The sequence below is a fragment of the Heptranchias perlo genome, chromosome 10, assembly GCF_035084215.1.
Source record: "Heptranchias perlo isolate sHepPer1 chromosome 10, sHepPer1.hap1, whole genome shotgun sequence".
In the NCBI taxonomy this organism is placed as follows: domain Eukaryota; kingdom Metazoa; phylum Chordata; class Chondrichthyes; order Hexanchiformes; family Hexanchidae; genus Heptranchias; species Heptranchias perlo.
In genome coordinates, this window is record NC_090334.1 from 1287122 (window position 1) to 1303546 (window position 16425).

General features: G+C 50.4%; 1 protein-coding gene and 1 long non-coding RNA gene across 4 annotated transcripts in view; one reads left to right on the forward strand and one right to left on the reverse strand.

The window, feature by feature from the left end:
• The window catches only part of LOC137326216 (uncharacterized), a 121799-nt gene extending 110639 nt beyond the window's left edge, over positions 1-11160 (forward strand). For both annotated transcript variants that reach the window (XR_010964139.1, XR_010964141.1), the window contains exon 4: positions 11093-11160. This is a non-coding gene — a long non-coding RNA (uncharacterized lncRNA). The remainder of the gene's footprint in view (positions 1-11092) is intronic.
• The window catches only part of plekhd1 (pleckstrin homology domain containing, family D (with coiled-coil domains) member 1), a 120981-nt gene that overhangs the window by 74873 nt on the left and 29683 nt on the right, over positions 1-16425 (reverse strand). For both annotated transcript variants that reach the window (XM_067991097.1, XM_067991098.1), the window contains exon 3: positions 9636-9725. In XM_067991097.1, the coding sequence (XP_067847198.1) occupies positions 9636-9725 (90 nt within the window). The remainder of the gene's footprint in view (positions 1-9635; positions 9726-16425) is intronic.

Genomic DNA, 16425 nt, shown 5'->3' on the forward strand with positions numbered 1-16425 from the left:
TTTTGTAGTTTGGCCAAGTGTTGTGGAGTCAGGGAGCAGTTTTGGGAGAGTAGAGTTTAGTTGGGAGAGGAAAGAACTGATTATTCGGGGGGGAGGATAGTTGGGTCGTGAGTAAGGAAGGGGTCTGGAGGTGTGGGAAGAGAGTACTGTGTGGGTAGTGAGTATGTCGGGAGCTGACTGGAGTATGGTGAGCTGGTTAGGACAGGAAAAATCCGGATTCCAGTCACTTAGGCACATTTGATAGATTCCAATCACATTAATTAATTCAACTGAGCCGAGGGAGATCGGAGGGGGATAAAGGAGGGCCCGAGAGCGGGAGAGCTGAGCTGAGCCGAGCCGAGGGAGATCGGAGGGGGGTAAAGGAGGGCCCGAGAGCGGGAGAGCTGAGCCGAGCCGAGGGAGATCGGAGGGGGATAAAGGAGGGCCCGAGAGCGGGAGAGCTGAGCTGAGCCGAGCCGAGGGAGATCGGAGGGGGATAAAGGAGGGCCCGAGAGCGGGAGAGCTGAGCCGAGCCGAGGGAGATCGGAGGGGGATAAAGGAGGGCCCGAGAGCGGGAGAGCTGAGCCGAGGGAGATCGGAGGGGGGTAAAGGAGGGCCCGAGAGCGGGAGAGCTGAGCCGAGGGAGATCGGAGGGGGGTAAAGGAGGGCCCGAGAGCGGGAGAGCTGAGCTGAGCCGAGCCGAGGGAGATCGGAGGGGGGTAAAGGAGGGCCCGAGAGCGGGAGAGCTGAGCCGAGCCGAGGGAGATCGGAGGGGGATAAAGGAGGGCCCGAGAGCGGGAGAGCTGAGCTGAGCCGAGCCGAGGGAGATCGGAGGGGGATAAAGGAGGGCCCGAGAGCGGGAGAGCTGAGCCGAGCCGAGGGAGATCGAAGATCGGAGAGGGATAAAGGAGGGCCCGAGAGCGGGAGAGCTGAGCCGAGCCGAGGGAGATCGGAGGGGGGTAAAGGAGGGCCCGAGAGCGGGAGAGCTGAGCCGAGCCGAGGGAGATCGGAGGGGGGTAAAGGAGGGCCCGAGAGCGGGAGAGCTGAGCCGAGCCGAGGGAGATCGGAGAGGGATAAAGGAGGGCCCGAGAGCGGGAGAGCTGAGCCGAGGGAGATCGGAGGGGGGTAAAGGAGGGCCCGAGAGCGGGAGAGCTGAGCCGAGGGAGATCGGAGGGGGGTAAAGGAGGGCCCGAGAGCGGGAGAGCTGAGCTGAGCCGAGCCGAGGGAGATCGGAGGGGGATAAAGGAGGGCCCGAGAGCGGGAGAGCTGAGCCGAGCCGAGGGAGATCGGAGGGGGGTAAAGGAGGGCCCGAGAGCGGGAGAGCTGAGCTGAGCCGAGCCGAGGGAGATAAACTGGGACCAGCGGCGCAGTTCCAGAGGTGACATCACCAGTGAAAAAGTGACGCGGTGCAGGGAGGCAGCTGATTGGTAAGTAGGTTCAGGTGAGTATTTCTACTGTTCTACAGTGCAGTAACTGAAGTAAAAAGAAAAGGAAGGTCGGCAGATCTTAGAGCAAGTAATGTGTTTTTTAGTGAATCAAGGTCCCTAGTGCAGTTAACATTCTCTAAATTAAGAGTAATTTAAAGGAGTAAACTATTTAAAGGGAATAACTAATGAGCTTAATCTAAGGCAAGTCTTGGCAGCAGAGCTCGTATCCGTGATATGCTCTTCCTGCACTATGTGGGAAGTCACGGACACGACCGATGTCCCTGACGACCATGTGTGCAGGAAGTGTGTCCACCTGCAGCTACTGACTAAGCGTATTTCGGAGCTGGAGCTGCGGGTGGATTCACTGTGGAGCATCCGCGATGCTGAGATTATCGTGGATAGCACGTTCAGTGAGGTGGTCACACCTCAGGTAAAAGTTACGCAAAAAGAAAGGAAGTGGGTGACCGCCAGGCAGAATAAAAGGACTAGGCAGGTAGTGCAGGAGTACCCTGGGGCCATCTCCCTCTCAAACAGATATACCGCTTTGGATACTGTTGGGGGAGATGGTTTATCCGGGGAAATCAGCAAGAGCCAAGTTCGTGGCACCACGGGTGACTCAGCTACACAGGAGGGGAGGAAAAAGAATGGGAGAGCAATAGTGATGGGGGATTCCATCGTAAGGGGAACAGATAGGCGTTTCTGCAGCCGCAGACAAGACTCCAGGATGGGATGTTGCCTCCCTTGTTCTAGGGTCAAGGACGTCACAGAGCGGCTACAAGGCATTCTGGAGGGTGAGGGTGAGGGTGAACAGCCAGAGGTCGTGGTCCATATCGGTACCAACGACATCGGTCAAAAAAAAGGGATGAGGTCCTGCAAGCAGAATATAGGGAGTTAGGCAATAAATTAAAAAGCAGGACCTCTAAGGTAGTAATCTCAGGATTACTCCCAGTGCCACGTGCTAGCGAGAGCAGAAATAGGAGAATAGACCAGATGAATGCGTGGCTTGAGAGATGGTGTAGGAGGGAGGGGTTTAAATTCCTGAGGCATTGGGACCTATTCTGGGAAAGGCGGGACCTGTACAAGCTGGACGGGTTGCACCCAAGCAGAACCGGGACCAATATCCTCGTGGGGCATTTGCTAGTTCTGTTGGGGAGGGTTTAAACTAGTATGGCAGGGGGATGGGAACCAAAGGGCAGGTACAGATAGGACAAATTCAGACCAGGAAAGCAGTTAGAGATGTAGTTAGCGACTCAAAGGCAAAAGGAGCAAAAGGTTAAATAGTGTCCAGCACAGGAATTTGACGGGGTTAAAGGGTATATACTTCAATGCAAGGAGTATTACAAACAAAACAGATGAGCTAAGGACACAGATAGACACATGGCAGCATGATATCATTGCTATAATGGAAACCTGGCTTTAAGTGGGGGATAATTGGCAGCTCAATATCCCTGGATATAGAGTTTTCAGGCAGGATAGAGTGGGTGATAAAAAAGGAGGGGGGGTAGCATTATTGGTTAAAGAATCAATTACAGTTGTGAGAAGGGATGATATGTTAAATGGATCATCAATCGAGGCCATATGTTTGAACTAAGAAACAAAAAAGGGGCAGTCACACTACTAGGAATGTACTATAGACCCCCGAATAGCGAAAGGGAAATAGAAGAACAAATATGTAGGCAAATTTCTGAGTGCAAAAATAAGAGGGCAATAATAGTCGGAGTCTTCAACTACCCGAACATCAACTGGGATTCAAACAGTGTGAGGGGCAAAGAGGGCGCAAAATTCTTGATCGGTGTCCAGGAGAACTTTTTTTAGCCAGTACGTGACAAGCCCAACAAGAGGGGATGCAATTCTAGATTTAGTCCTGGGAAATGAAGATGGGCAAGTGGGTGAAGTGACAGTGGGTGACCATATTGGGGATAGTGACCACAATTCAGTTAGTTTTAGCATTATTATGGAAAAGGACAGAGTTAAATCAGGAGTAAATGTTTTAAATTGGGGGAAAGGCAAATTTTACAGAACTAAAAAGGGTGATTTAGCAGAAGTGGACTGGACACAACTACTTGAGGAGAAATCAGTGGCAAGCCAGTGGGAGGCACTAAAGTGAAATTCTACGGGTACAATGCAGACACGTCCCCTCAAAGAAAAAGGGTGGCACTGCCAAATTTAGAGCTCCCTGGTTGTCTAGAAGTAAACGGGGCAAGATAAAGCAGAAAAAGAAAGCTTATGACCGTCACAGGAAACTAAATACTGCAGAAAGCCTAAAGGAGTATAGAAAGTACAGGGATGACTTAAAAAAGGAAATAAGGAAAGCAAAGAGAGGGCATGAAAAAATATTAGCTAGTAAGATTAAAGAAAACCCAAAGATGTTTTATCAGTACATTAAGAACAAGAGGATAGCTAAGGAAAAGGTGGGACCTATCAGGGATGATAAGGGTAACTTGTGTGTAGAAGCAGAGGATGTGGGTAGGGTTTTAAATGAATATTTTGTCACCGTATTCACAAAAGAAAGGGATGATCTGGACACAGTAGTTAAAGAGGAGAGGTGTGAAATATTGGATAAGGTAAACATAACGAGAGAGGAAGTACTAGAGGGACTGGAATCCTTGAAAGTTGATAAGTCACCAGGGCCGGATGGATTGTTTCCTAGGCTATTGAAGGAAGCCAGGGAGGAAATAGCGGATGCTCTGAGGATCATTTTCCAATCCTCACTAGATACAGGGGAGGTACCGGAGGACTGGAAGACTGCAAACGTAGTGCCATTGTTTAAAACAGGTACGAGGGAAAGGCCGAACAATTATAGGCCGGTCAGTCTTACCTCGGTGGTGGGCAAACTATTAGAATCAATACTGAGAGATAGGATAAACTGTCACTTGGAAAGGCATGGTTTAATCAGGGATAGTCAGCATGGATTTGTTCAGGGAAGGTCATGCCTTACAAATCTGATTAAATTCTTTGAGGAAGTGATAAGGAGGATTGATGAGGGTAGTGCAGTGGATGTTGTCTACATGGATTTTAGTAATGCATTTGACAAGGTCCCAGATGGCAGACTGGTCAGAAAGGTAAAAGCCCATGGGATGCAGGGAAATGTGGCGAATTGGATCCAAAATTGGCTCAGTAACAGGAAACAAAGGGTAAAAGTCGATGGATGTCTTTGTGAATGGAAATCCGTTTCCAGTGGTGTGCCACAGGGCTCAGTGCTGGGTCCCTTGCTGTTTGTGGTATATATTAATGATTTGGACTTGAATGTATAAATTTGCAGACAACACAAAAATTGGCTGTGTAGTTGATAGTGAAGAGGATAGCTGTAGACTCCAAGAAGATATCAATGGGTTGGTGGAGTGGGAGGAAAAGTGGCAAATGGAGTTCAACCCGGAGAAGTGTGAGGTAATGCACTTAGGGAGGGTGAACAGTAAAAGGGAATACGCAGTAAACGGGAATATATTGAGAGGGGCAGAGGAAGTGAGAGACCTTGGAGTGCATGTGCACAGGTCCCTGAAGGTGGCAGTACAGGTAAATAAGGTTGTGAAGAAGGCATACGGAATGCTCTCCGTTATTAGCCGAGGCATAGAATACAAAAGCTGGGATGTAATGATGGAACTGTATAAAACACTGGTAAGGCCACAGCTGGAGCATTGTGTGCAGTTCTGGTCACCACATTACAGGAAGGATGTAATTGCTGTGGAGAGAGTGCAGAGAAGATTTACAAGAATGTTGCCAGGACTTGAAAATTGCAGCTACGAGGAGAGATTGGATAGGCTGGGGTTGTTTTCCTTGGAGCAGAGGAGGTTGAGGGGTGACTTGATTGAGGTGTACAAAATTATGAGGGGCCCTGATAGAGTGGACAGGAAGTACCTGTTTCCCCTAACGGAGAGTTCAAGAACTAGAGGACGTAGATTTAAGCTGATTGGCGGAAGGATTAGAGGGGACATGAGGAAAAACTTTTTTACCCAGAGGGTGGTGGGTGTATGGAATTCGCTGCCCGAATTGGTGGTAGAGGCAGGGACCCTCAACTCTTTTAAAAAGTACCTGGACCTGTACCTAAAGTGCTGTAAGCTCCAGGGCTACGGACCGGGTGCTGGAAGGTGGGATTAGAATGGGCACCTGGTTGTTCTTCGAGCTGACGTGGACACGATGGGCCGAATGGCCCCCTTCTGTGCTGTATCTTTTCTATGGTTCTATTAATTTATGGATCCATAATATAATTAATTGACTAGTTCACTTGACTCAATTCACTCATTATGATTCTGGGGATTCCACTGACTCTCCAGGACAAAAGCCATAGTTCAGGAAGAGCAAAGGTAGGTGGCAAAGATTGCTGAGGTGACAATGGAATGGGATATTGATAATGATAAGGCCCCTCTGGTTTTGTGTGTTCAGCAATCTGTTGGGTGACCTAAGGGTCATAAACTGCCCAACAAAGTTAAACTCAGCAAGAATTGGACAATGGTATGATTGTTTTTAACATGGTGTAAAGGGAGGTACAAAGCAAAAATCAGTTAGGAACTTTGGCTACCTTCAAGGAGAGCTACTGTGGACAGGCAATCGCTCATGATTCCCGGGGAATTCCTTACACGTGAGTTTCTAGACGTAGGACTGCATATACTGCTCTCTATGTAGTCTTAAGATGAATGTTTTGATTCAATAATAAATAGTTGTCAGACATATTACTGTCTCCAGCTTTTCAAATAAGTTATCAAAAGGATAAGGAACTATCACAACAGGCAGAACAAAGGGCTGGGCAGGAAGGACTGGGATTGAGGCCCAGAAAATGGTAAGCAACCGCAAGGCATTAATTGACCGAGGGACAGCGCAGAAAGGACCCGAGTGTGTCAGAAGGAGGACCGGGGTAGAGGACGGGAAGAAAAGCAGCTGATGGGGAGGGTGTTTAAATGTGTACCAGGAGACGACAGGGAGGCAAGGGAGTACAAATAAGTACAACTGGGAGTAGAGGCTGAGTGGAGACAGGACCAGAAGCCCCAAGTTGAAATTTGCCAGAGGCCAGAAGGGAGTTTGAAGAAAAAACGTGAACAGGTAAGGCTATTTATAATTAACAATCATTTTTAAAAAAAATTAAGATTGGGAGATTAAGTTGAGGAGGTAGAAAACGAAGACATATTTGCAAGCTCGAGGGGCTGTATGGCCTACCCTGGCTCCTATTCCTTATGTTTAAACCCACTTGAAGTAGCTGTGACGGGCCCTCTGAAGACTCTACAGAGCTGCTGGTGTGACTGGGCCGTGACAGCCAACAGATGCTCGCTTCACAATGGGGAGTCCCACTAAGTGAATACCATTGATGGGGACATTTTAACAAGGCAAACACCTACAGGAGACTGGCCCATCATTAAATGGAGCATGTGTCTCACACAACAATTTTAATATATTATAGAGGCTGGGTCATTGTAAAGATTCAAATAAAGGCATCTTGAGTTTTGTGATGATTTTAGACCCTAAACTAATACACCCATCATTGATGGTGTATGAAGAATATTAAATAAATATACTGAAAGAATGGATTTGATTCATACCATTTCAGGGGGAGTTGGATTGATATCTGTAGGGAGAGGTAATTGAGCATTACTGAGCTTAACAGCCTGATTTATTTTTTATTCCAGGGGTTAGGGGGTGAAACCTAGTGTTTGTTAATGTTGGGAGAGAATGCTGGGTGAATGATCTGGTCCAGTATGGAAAGGGTTAATCAGGGATATAGCCAGATTCTTGTAATTCAGTCGCGTCCAATAGAAATCTCTGACTAGCCACAGGTGTTGCTATGGCGACACCGTTTTATCCCCATGCACTAATTTCAGTAGAAAACGCCTGACACACAATCCAGGTAAATGTACTTCACGTGTGGATATTTACTGAACAAACATCTCCACCATTCACTGACCAAGGACGTAAATCAGCCACAACAATCAGGAAACACTCTCTCAATCTGCTGTTCATCTCACCATTTTACCAACACACACAAAGGTTACAGTTCACAGGCACATTCCATGTGACTGAGTATTGAGATCACATGACCAATAACTGTCTGTTTCTCATTATTTATTTACTAATCAGAAAAACAATTAGCCACATCTGGATCCCCAATTAACCACATGTGGCTCCTGGCTAACTTATTGGACAACACTGCTGCAACTGAACTCAAATAGAAATGACTCATCAGCCTACAATACTGCCAATGAGTTGGTACAGTGTAGTCATGTTAATTGTCAGCTCTTGTCTGTTAGCATAATCTCCAAACCACAGTGTATTAAAAGAACTAATCAATATTGCAACTGTGTTTGAAGGGAAACATCTGAAACAAAGGGCTTTCTTGCCCAAGTGAAGAGATAAGAAGTCAGGGATACGAGCAAGTCTGTTGACCAGAAGAGAATCATCCGTCTAAACACTTTGAACCAAAGAGTACGGGAACAAAAGGGAACACATCTGGCAAGATGTGCTGACAGTCACGTGACCGCGATAAGAAAGGGTATAAAGATAAAGAGTTTGCTCCGAGACAGGGAAATACAGTGAGTTCTCCACACAAGGAAGGCGGCTCGATTGGCGCAGTTCCCAGGACGGAGATAACTATCATGATGTCCTGTTTACAGCGGTTGTAATGTGGAGCCCCCCTCCCTGATCCCACCACTGTTGTAATGTGGAGCCCCCTCCCTGATCCCACCACTGTTGTAACGTGGAGCCCCCTCCCTGATCCCACCACTGTTGTAACGTGGAGCCCCCTCCCTGATCCCACCACTGTTGTAATGTGGAGCCCCCTCCCTGATCCCACCACTGTTGTAACGTGGAGCCCCCTCACTGATCCCACCACTGTTGTAATGTGGAGCCCCCCTCCCTGATCCCACCACTGTTGTAATGTGGAGCCCCCTCCCTGATCCCACCACTGTTGTAATGTGGAGCCCCCTCCCTGATCCCACCATTGTTGTAACGTGGAGCCCCCTCACTGATCCCACCACTGTTGTAATGTGGAGCCCCCTCCCTGATCCCACCACTGTTGTAATGTGGAGCCCCCTCCCTGATCCCACCACTGTTGTAATGTGGAGCCCCCTCACTGATCCCACCACTGTTGTAACGTGGAGCCCCCTCCCTGATCCCACCATTGTTGTAATGTGGAGCCCCCTCACTGATCCCACCACTGTTGTAATGTGGAGCCCCCCTCACTGATCCCACCACTGTTGTAATGTGGAGCCCCCCTCCCTGATCCCACCACTGTTGTAGCGTGGAGCCCCCTCCCTGATCCCACCACTGTTGTAATGTGGAGCCCCCTCCCTGATCCCACCACTGTTGTAGCGTGGAGCCCCCTCCCTGATCCCACCACTGTTGTAACGTGGAGCCCCCTCACTGATCCCACCACTGTTGTAGCGTGGAGCCCCCTCCCTGATCCCACCACTGTTGTAACGTGGAGCCCCCTCCCTGATCCCACCATTGTTGTAACGTGGAGCCCCCCTCCCTGATCCCACCACTGTTGTAATGTGGAGCCCCCTCCCTGATCCCACCACTGTTGTAATGTGGAGCCCCCTCCCTGATCCCACCACTGTTGTAACGTGGAGCCCCCTCACTGATCCCACCACTGTTGTAACGTGGAGCCCCCTCACTGATCCCACCACTGTTGTAACGTGGAGCCCCCTCACTGATCCCACCACTGTTGTAACGTGGAGCCCCCTCACTGATCCCACCATTGTTGTAACGTGGAGCCCCCTCACTGATCCCACCACTGTTGTAATGTGGAGCCCCCTCACTGATCCCACCACTGTTGTAATGTGGAGCCCCCTCCCTGATCCCACCAATATTGCTGGTTTACTTATAGCCTGTCATAAATAAACCTTAATTTGATTTTAAGATCGATGTGTAGTCGCACCTGAATCGACTGGCCTGATTATATTTAGAGACACGGTACGGCTTTGCTGACATTGGAGAGGGGGAGGAGTGAAGTCCATAACAGACGGAGTGGCCTTTCAATCTCATCCTTCCGGAACACCAGTCCTGCCGTGACACTTGCTCGCTGTTTCTCAAAGGAGACCCTTGTCCTAGCCTCAACTGCCCTCTATGTCTGCCCTAAACTTGCCCTTTCAACTCTGAACCCAGTGCCCACAGCCTTGGCCTATCGGGAAGCATTGTTCCAGTTTGACTTTCTCCGTCCTGTTATACAGCGAGGAGGACATGCAGGGTAACTTCCCTCAGCCCCCTGCCTCCTTATCCCAACAGCAGCTCTTCTACCTGACTTACGTGGAAATCTTCGTGCGAAATTCTCATTCCAAAAGGCATGTTGGGCTCTTCCTTTGCCTCCACGATACACCCACCCAGCGGTATCACACCCTGCAAAAAAAAAAAAAAACGACAAGGAGAACACAATCTCGGTCAGGAATTGCCGGCACCTTCTCACTCACTGCGCTGGTTTCTAGAACCTTCTGTTTAGAAGACCACGGGAGGACGTTAGCCCCACACTGGGCGCGGGTCACCAAGTGGTCAGAAATCAGACCCGTAAAGCAAAGATCGTGGGTTCGATTCCCCACCCTGACCATGACTGACTGATCAAAACTCAGATCGACCCATTATTAGAAGCAAAGTTCGAACCAAGGATCGAGTGAGCAACAGACAGAAATTAGGACTGTCAACTGATTAATTGCAATTAATTTTTTTTCAATCTAAATGACGTTCCTATATTGAGATCAATACATTTTTGTTAGGCAAGGGTATCAAGGGATATGGAGCAAAGGTGGGTAAATGGAGTTGAAGAACAGATCACCAAGGCTTCTTCAGCAGCACCTCCCAAACCCACGACCTCCACCTCCTAGAAGGACAAGAGCAGCAGGCACATGGGAACACCACCACCTGCACGTTCCCCTCCAAGTCACACACCATCCCGACTTGGAAATATATCGCCGTTCCTTCATCGTCGCTGGGTCAAAATCCTGGAACTCCCTTCCTAACAGCACTGTGGGAGAACCTTCACCACACGGACTGCAGCGGTTCAAGAAGGCGGCTCACCACCACCTTCTCAAGGGCAATTAGGAATGGGCAATAAATGCCGGCCTCGCCAGCGACGCCCACAATAAAGAAAAACTGAATGGTACAGGCTCGAGGGGCTGAATAGCTTTCTCCTGTTTCTTTGCTCCACCACCCTCCTACAAGCACTAAATACCCAATATCTCCCTCCACCATCATCACCACTGCTGGTACCCAATAAATACTGGGCTCTAATACCACCTTCCCACTCTATTGGCACAGTTTGGCTCGAAGCCCATTGGCCCAAATCAGCATCATTCCCGTCCTCATGCCATGCTGCCCAACCCGTCCCTGGGGATGGGGGCTGGTGACCTCATGGAGTGACTGGACTCAGTGCCAATCGTAAACTCCACACGGAGACCCAGACAAAACTGAAGCTCAGCCCTGGGCAGAACACAGCAACACCACCAGATATTTGCCCTGGATGGAAGGATTAGGGCTGGACCAGTCACTCTATATAGCGTCCATAATAGTGTTAAAAGACATTTGCATAAAAGCACAGTGGGAGTGTGAGAGGACAAGCTCTGTTTTCCTCACAGAGTGTAGCTAGGCTGGTATTTTAAGTTTGGCGAGTTGGTTCAGGGTCAATATTTGAGGCCTAAAGTTTTGCTCAGCACTTTAATCTGACCTTCTAGCAGGGCTTTTCGTTTTATCTGGTTCTTGTTTTCCAATTGTAGGCAGAGAGAAGATTGTCCAACCTTGAAATTGTGCTCTGCAGAAATTCCACTGAGGATCATGACCGACTGAGCCTTCGATTATTCTCAAGGTAGGCCACTGTTCCCTTGTTTAGTCTCCACCTGAGTTACAGCTTTTTGCACTTTGTGCTATGTCCTGGGGCTTGGGGTCTGATTTGCATTAACTGTGTTGGTAGTCCAGCCTAAAGAGGTAATCATTGGTCACTCAGTGACCATTAGACCATAAGAGATAGGAGCAGGAGTAGGCCATTCGGCCCCTCGAGCCTGCTCCACCATTTAATGAGAACATGGCTGATCTGATTTTTACCTCAACTCCACTTTCCTGCCCTTTCCCCATATCCTTTGACAGACAGACAGAAAGAGACACACACACAAACCCAGGGAGTGAGAGAGAGAGACAGATTCCCCCGTGTTATGCTCCGGTGAGACCAACACCTGTCCACAGTGCTCCAATCCGATATTGAATAGCATTAAAGTCAAAAACGCCTTCTGATCGAACGGGATTTTATGGGTTGGGTGCGTGAGGCTACAAAACGCTTGATTTATTCCTCAGCTCTGCCTGATGACCCAGGTTACTCACCGACACACAGTGGCTAATTTCCCCTAATAGCCTCTACCATTTCAGCCGAGCCGGGCACCGGGTGTCCAAGCTGGGCACCAGGGGCATGATTTTAAAAAGCTGGCGGGGGGAGGGGTCAATGGGTGCACAGGTAACCCGAAAAATAAAACTTACCATTCCCCATGCGATCGCAACTTAATTGGTGGCCATTAATCTCGTTTCCGGGTTTGCCGTCTGCGCACCCACATCATCTGCTGTCAGCTGCAGCATCGTAATTTAAAGGGCCATTCCTACAATTGCTCCATAGCTGGAGCAAAGATCAAGAAGACACATCGGAGCAGCACAGGGCAAGGCTGCGCCCAGTTTCAGTGATGCCTCACTTCAGGTGCTACTGGACGGGGTGAGGGGGAGGAGGGAACTATTTTACCCGGTGGATGGGAGGACGTTGCCTGCCTCTGCCACCAAGAAGGCCTGGCTCAAGGTGGCAGAGGAGGTCACCAGCAGCAGCAGCATCTCCCACACCTGGATCCAGTGCAGGCAGCGCTTTAATGACCTAACTAGGTCAACAAAAGTGAGTAAACTTACTCATTGTCCTACATTCCGTCTTCCAAATCACCGCCCCAACCCCCCCAACTCATTCTGTACTGCCAACACTACTCTATCACATCACTCCTCACACCCACTCAAAGCTCATCCTCAACTTACCTGCACTTCCTCACCTCCCCAATAGTCACCCCCCAATACCACTCACCCCAATCCCCATCCAATGTGATGGCTCTGTCTCATACTCACCCTCTGATGCATCTCTTTCACGGTCAGCCTCACCCAAACCAATGCATTCATCGGTTGATCACATCACCCTCACTCACTCACTCGTCTGTACTTTCTCCCCTTCAAGGAGAAGGGAGCCCAGAATGCACGGGAGAGGGCGAGGACTGGAGGGGAGGGGCCACAACAAATAGTGGTCCTCACAGACGCGGAGATGAGGAGCTGGAGCTCAGCCTCACCCTCGAGTGCCTGTCCATCGGGGACGCCGAGACTGGCACCCCACAAACGTCTGGTGACACAACTTTAACATTCATCACACATAATATGAATTGATGTTAACATGCCTTGCCATCTTCAGCACCTCAGTATGCTCATCGCAACATGACACATCTGTGATGATGCTTAATATTGCCTTCTGTTCTCTTTCAGGGCCTTCAGCGACCACAGAGGGCGATTCCTCAGAGAACCTGCCGACCTCGGAGGGCGCACCGTCACATCTGAGCGAGCCATCCACCAGCGCAGATACTCACACCTCGGTGGGTCCCTGTCCTCAGTTAGTTGGGCTCGCACCTGGTGAGTCATCACGCACGAGCACGAGCTGACACTGGTGGCAGGGGCAGCTGTGGAGAGTCCACGTCGGTGGGAGCACTGCTCTCCAGGCTCTGCTCAGCTGGACACAGATGCTGAACCCTGGGGGCCATCCTTTAAAAGGAGAATGATCGAGGGGCAGCAGCACATTTGCGAGGTGCTGGAACAGGTGCCACGCGCACTCTCCACAATCACACAGAGGATGGAGGAGTCCAACTCCTGCATGAGTGAAATAGTGGCACAGGTACAGGAGGGAAACTCAGATTGTGTCTCAGGGACGTGAGCAGCTGACTGAGATAGTGTTACACGTAACTGCAGAAATATCTGAGATAGTGTCGCAGATAAGTGTGGGAATGTCTGTGATGGAGGGAAGGCTAGACTCCATCGAGCTTCAAGCACGGCTCACAAATGAGTACATTCAGGCCCTGACAACGGCCGTTCAGATTCAGGGTGAACAACATTCTGCCGCCTTCAACAGGCTGACAGAACCTTTACAACTTTTTTTAAAAATTCGTTCATGGGATGTGGGCGTCGCTGGCAAGGCCAGCATTTATTGCCCATCCCTAATTGCCCTCGAAGGTGGTGGTGAGCCGCCTTCTTGAACCACTGCAGTCCGTGTGGTGACGGTTCTCCCACAGTGCTGTTAGGAAGGGAGTTCCAGGATTTTGAGCCAGCGACGATGAAAGAACGGCGATATATTTCCAAGTCGGGATGGTGTGTGACTTGGAGGGGAACGTGCAGGTGGTGTTGTTCCCATGTGCCTGCTGCTCATCCTTCTAGGTGGTAGAGGTCGTGAGTTTGGGAGGTGCTGTTGAAGAAGCCTTGGCGAGTTGCTGCAGTGCATCCTGTGGATGGTACACACTGCAACCACTGTGCGCCAGTGGTGAAGGGAGTGAATGTTTAGGGTGGTGGATGGGGTGCCAATCGAACAGGTTGCTTTGTCCTGGATGGTGTCGAGCTTCTTGAGTGTTGTTGGAGCTGCACTCATCCAGGCAAGTGGAGAGTATTCCATCACACTCCTGACTTGTGCCTTGGAGATGGTGGAAAGGCTTTGGGGAGTGAGGAGATGAGTCACTCGCCGCAGAATACCCAGCCTCTGACCTGCTCTTGTAGGCACAGTATTTATATGGCTGGTCCAGTTAAGTTTCTGGTCAATGGTGATCCCCAGGATGTTGATGATGGGGGATTCGGCGATGGTAATGCCGTTGAATGTCAAGGGGAGGTGGTTAGACTCTCTCTTGTTGTAGATCGTCATTGCCTGGCACGAATGTTACTTGCCACTTATGAGCCCAAGCCTGGATGTTGTTCAGGTCTTGCTGCATGTGGGCTCAGACTGCTTCATTATTTGAGGGGTTACAAGGCATCACACATGTCTTCCAAACTGTTCTCCAGTAGGAGTGGTGTGGGCCTGGCCCAGGGGAGGGATGACGGCGAAAGGGGACATGGAAGTGGGGACGCCACTCAAAGCACTCCCACATCTCACCCGTTGCCCCCCTCTCAACCAGTACCTGCAATGCTGCCTCCTCTCCAGGTGGCCGAGTCTGCCCCTGCACAGGTGCAGGTGGAGCAGTCTTTGGAGGGGCCCTCACGGGCACCAAAACCCAGAGGGCGTAGGCCCAAAGCATCTAATCAGTCAGGGCATGAACAAGAGCAACCTGCCACTACCTCTGCTGCAGCCACAGGGGATGCACCACGTAGGAGTAGATGGAAGAGAAAGGGGAAGGTTTTGTGAGCACAAAGGGGATGCACAAGGGTGTTTGACGGTTGGTCATGTTTTTTATTTATATTAGCTTTTTGTTAAAGTGACATTAAATGTTATGATTGTCACCACTACTGCCACGTCTTGGCCATTCGTGACTGGCTTTTGTAATAAGGCCCTTTCACGAGGTTCACTATGAGCACCCACACTTGATGCCACCCATTGGGTCACTCTACAGTGGGTGTATGTGTAGTTGCAGGACTGTTTTGTGCAGGGAGGGGTGAGGTGGGGGTGTGGGGGCTGGTGTGGGCGCTGCTCTGTCCAGGTGGTGAGGACTGGACTCTTCACACTTTGTTCGTGAGGCCAGAGAGTCACCGATCACAGCCAGGTGAGCCGCTGCTCTGCCCATGGGTTCCTCCTCAATATGGGTGGCAGATGTGGATGGGGCCTCCTCCAGCGTCACCTCTCTGTTGTGCCATATTGTGCAGGGCACAACACACGACTATAATGCGTCCCACTCTGTCTGGTGCGTATTGAAGCTCCCCCAGAACGATCAAGGCACCTGAATCGCATCTTGAGCAGCCCTATAACATGCTCAATTGTAGACCTGGTGGCGATGTGGCTGTCGTTATATCGACACTGTTGCTCGGTGATGGGGTTCCTCAGAGGTGTCATGAGCCACGTGTGCAGGGGGTATCCCTTGTCCCCGAGGAGCCAGTCCTTGTGGGTGTTCGGTGCGTGGAAGAGGGGCGGGATGTTGGACTCCCGGAGGATGAAGGAATCGCGGCAGTTGCCAGGGAATCTGGCGCACACGTGAAGGAATCTCTTGCGGTGGTCACAGATGAGCTGAGTGTTGATGGAGTGATAGCCCTTCCTGTTGATGAACAGTCCTGCCTCGTGTGGAGGTGCTCGAATTGCTATATGGGTGCAATCGATTACACCCTGCACCCGTGGGAAGCCAGACACAGAGTAGAATCCCACTGCCCTCTCCGTCTGGCTGAGGTCGTCCATGGGGAAGTTGACGCAGTGCGAGGCCCTGCGAAACTTGTGTGCAGACGACTGAGAGACCCCGGCGATGTCCCCGGTGGCATCCTGGAATGATCCGGAGGGGAAGAAGTTGAGGGCAGTGGTGACTTTAACAGCGACGGGTAATGAGATGCCGCTCAGCCCAGCCGGGAGCAGCTCGGCATGAAGGAGGCTGCAGATGTCCGCGACTACCTGGCAACTGACTGAGTCTCCGTATGCACTGCTCCTCAGAGAGGTCCAGGAAGCTGAGCCTCGGTCTGTAGACCCGGTGGCGAGGGTAGTGCCTCCTGCAATGTCGCTCTCTCTGTTGTTGCCCTCCGTGCTCTTGTGCAGGTGCCTGTGGCACAGCACTGTGTTGTGGAGCTCCACGTGGCGGAGGTGGACGCCATGCCTGGCCAGGATGGTGATGTTGCTCGTCCTCGGATGTAGTGGTGAATGCAGCCATGGCGCCCCCCCATACTGAAGGTGTGAGTTTGAGGGGGTCCGAAAAGTTGGTTAAATGTGTAAACAGAAGAATTCTGAGTGGAAAGTAAGAATTTTCAGTGAAACACAAAGATCTCCCAATCAAAAGTTTGTAATAATTCACCTTTTATCCCCATCTGTCAACAGGCATTTCAATGGCCACTGCCTGAAACCCGACTACTTTCCAATGGCGTGTTTCACACAGCACGGGAA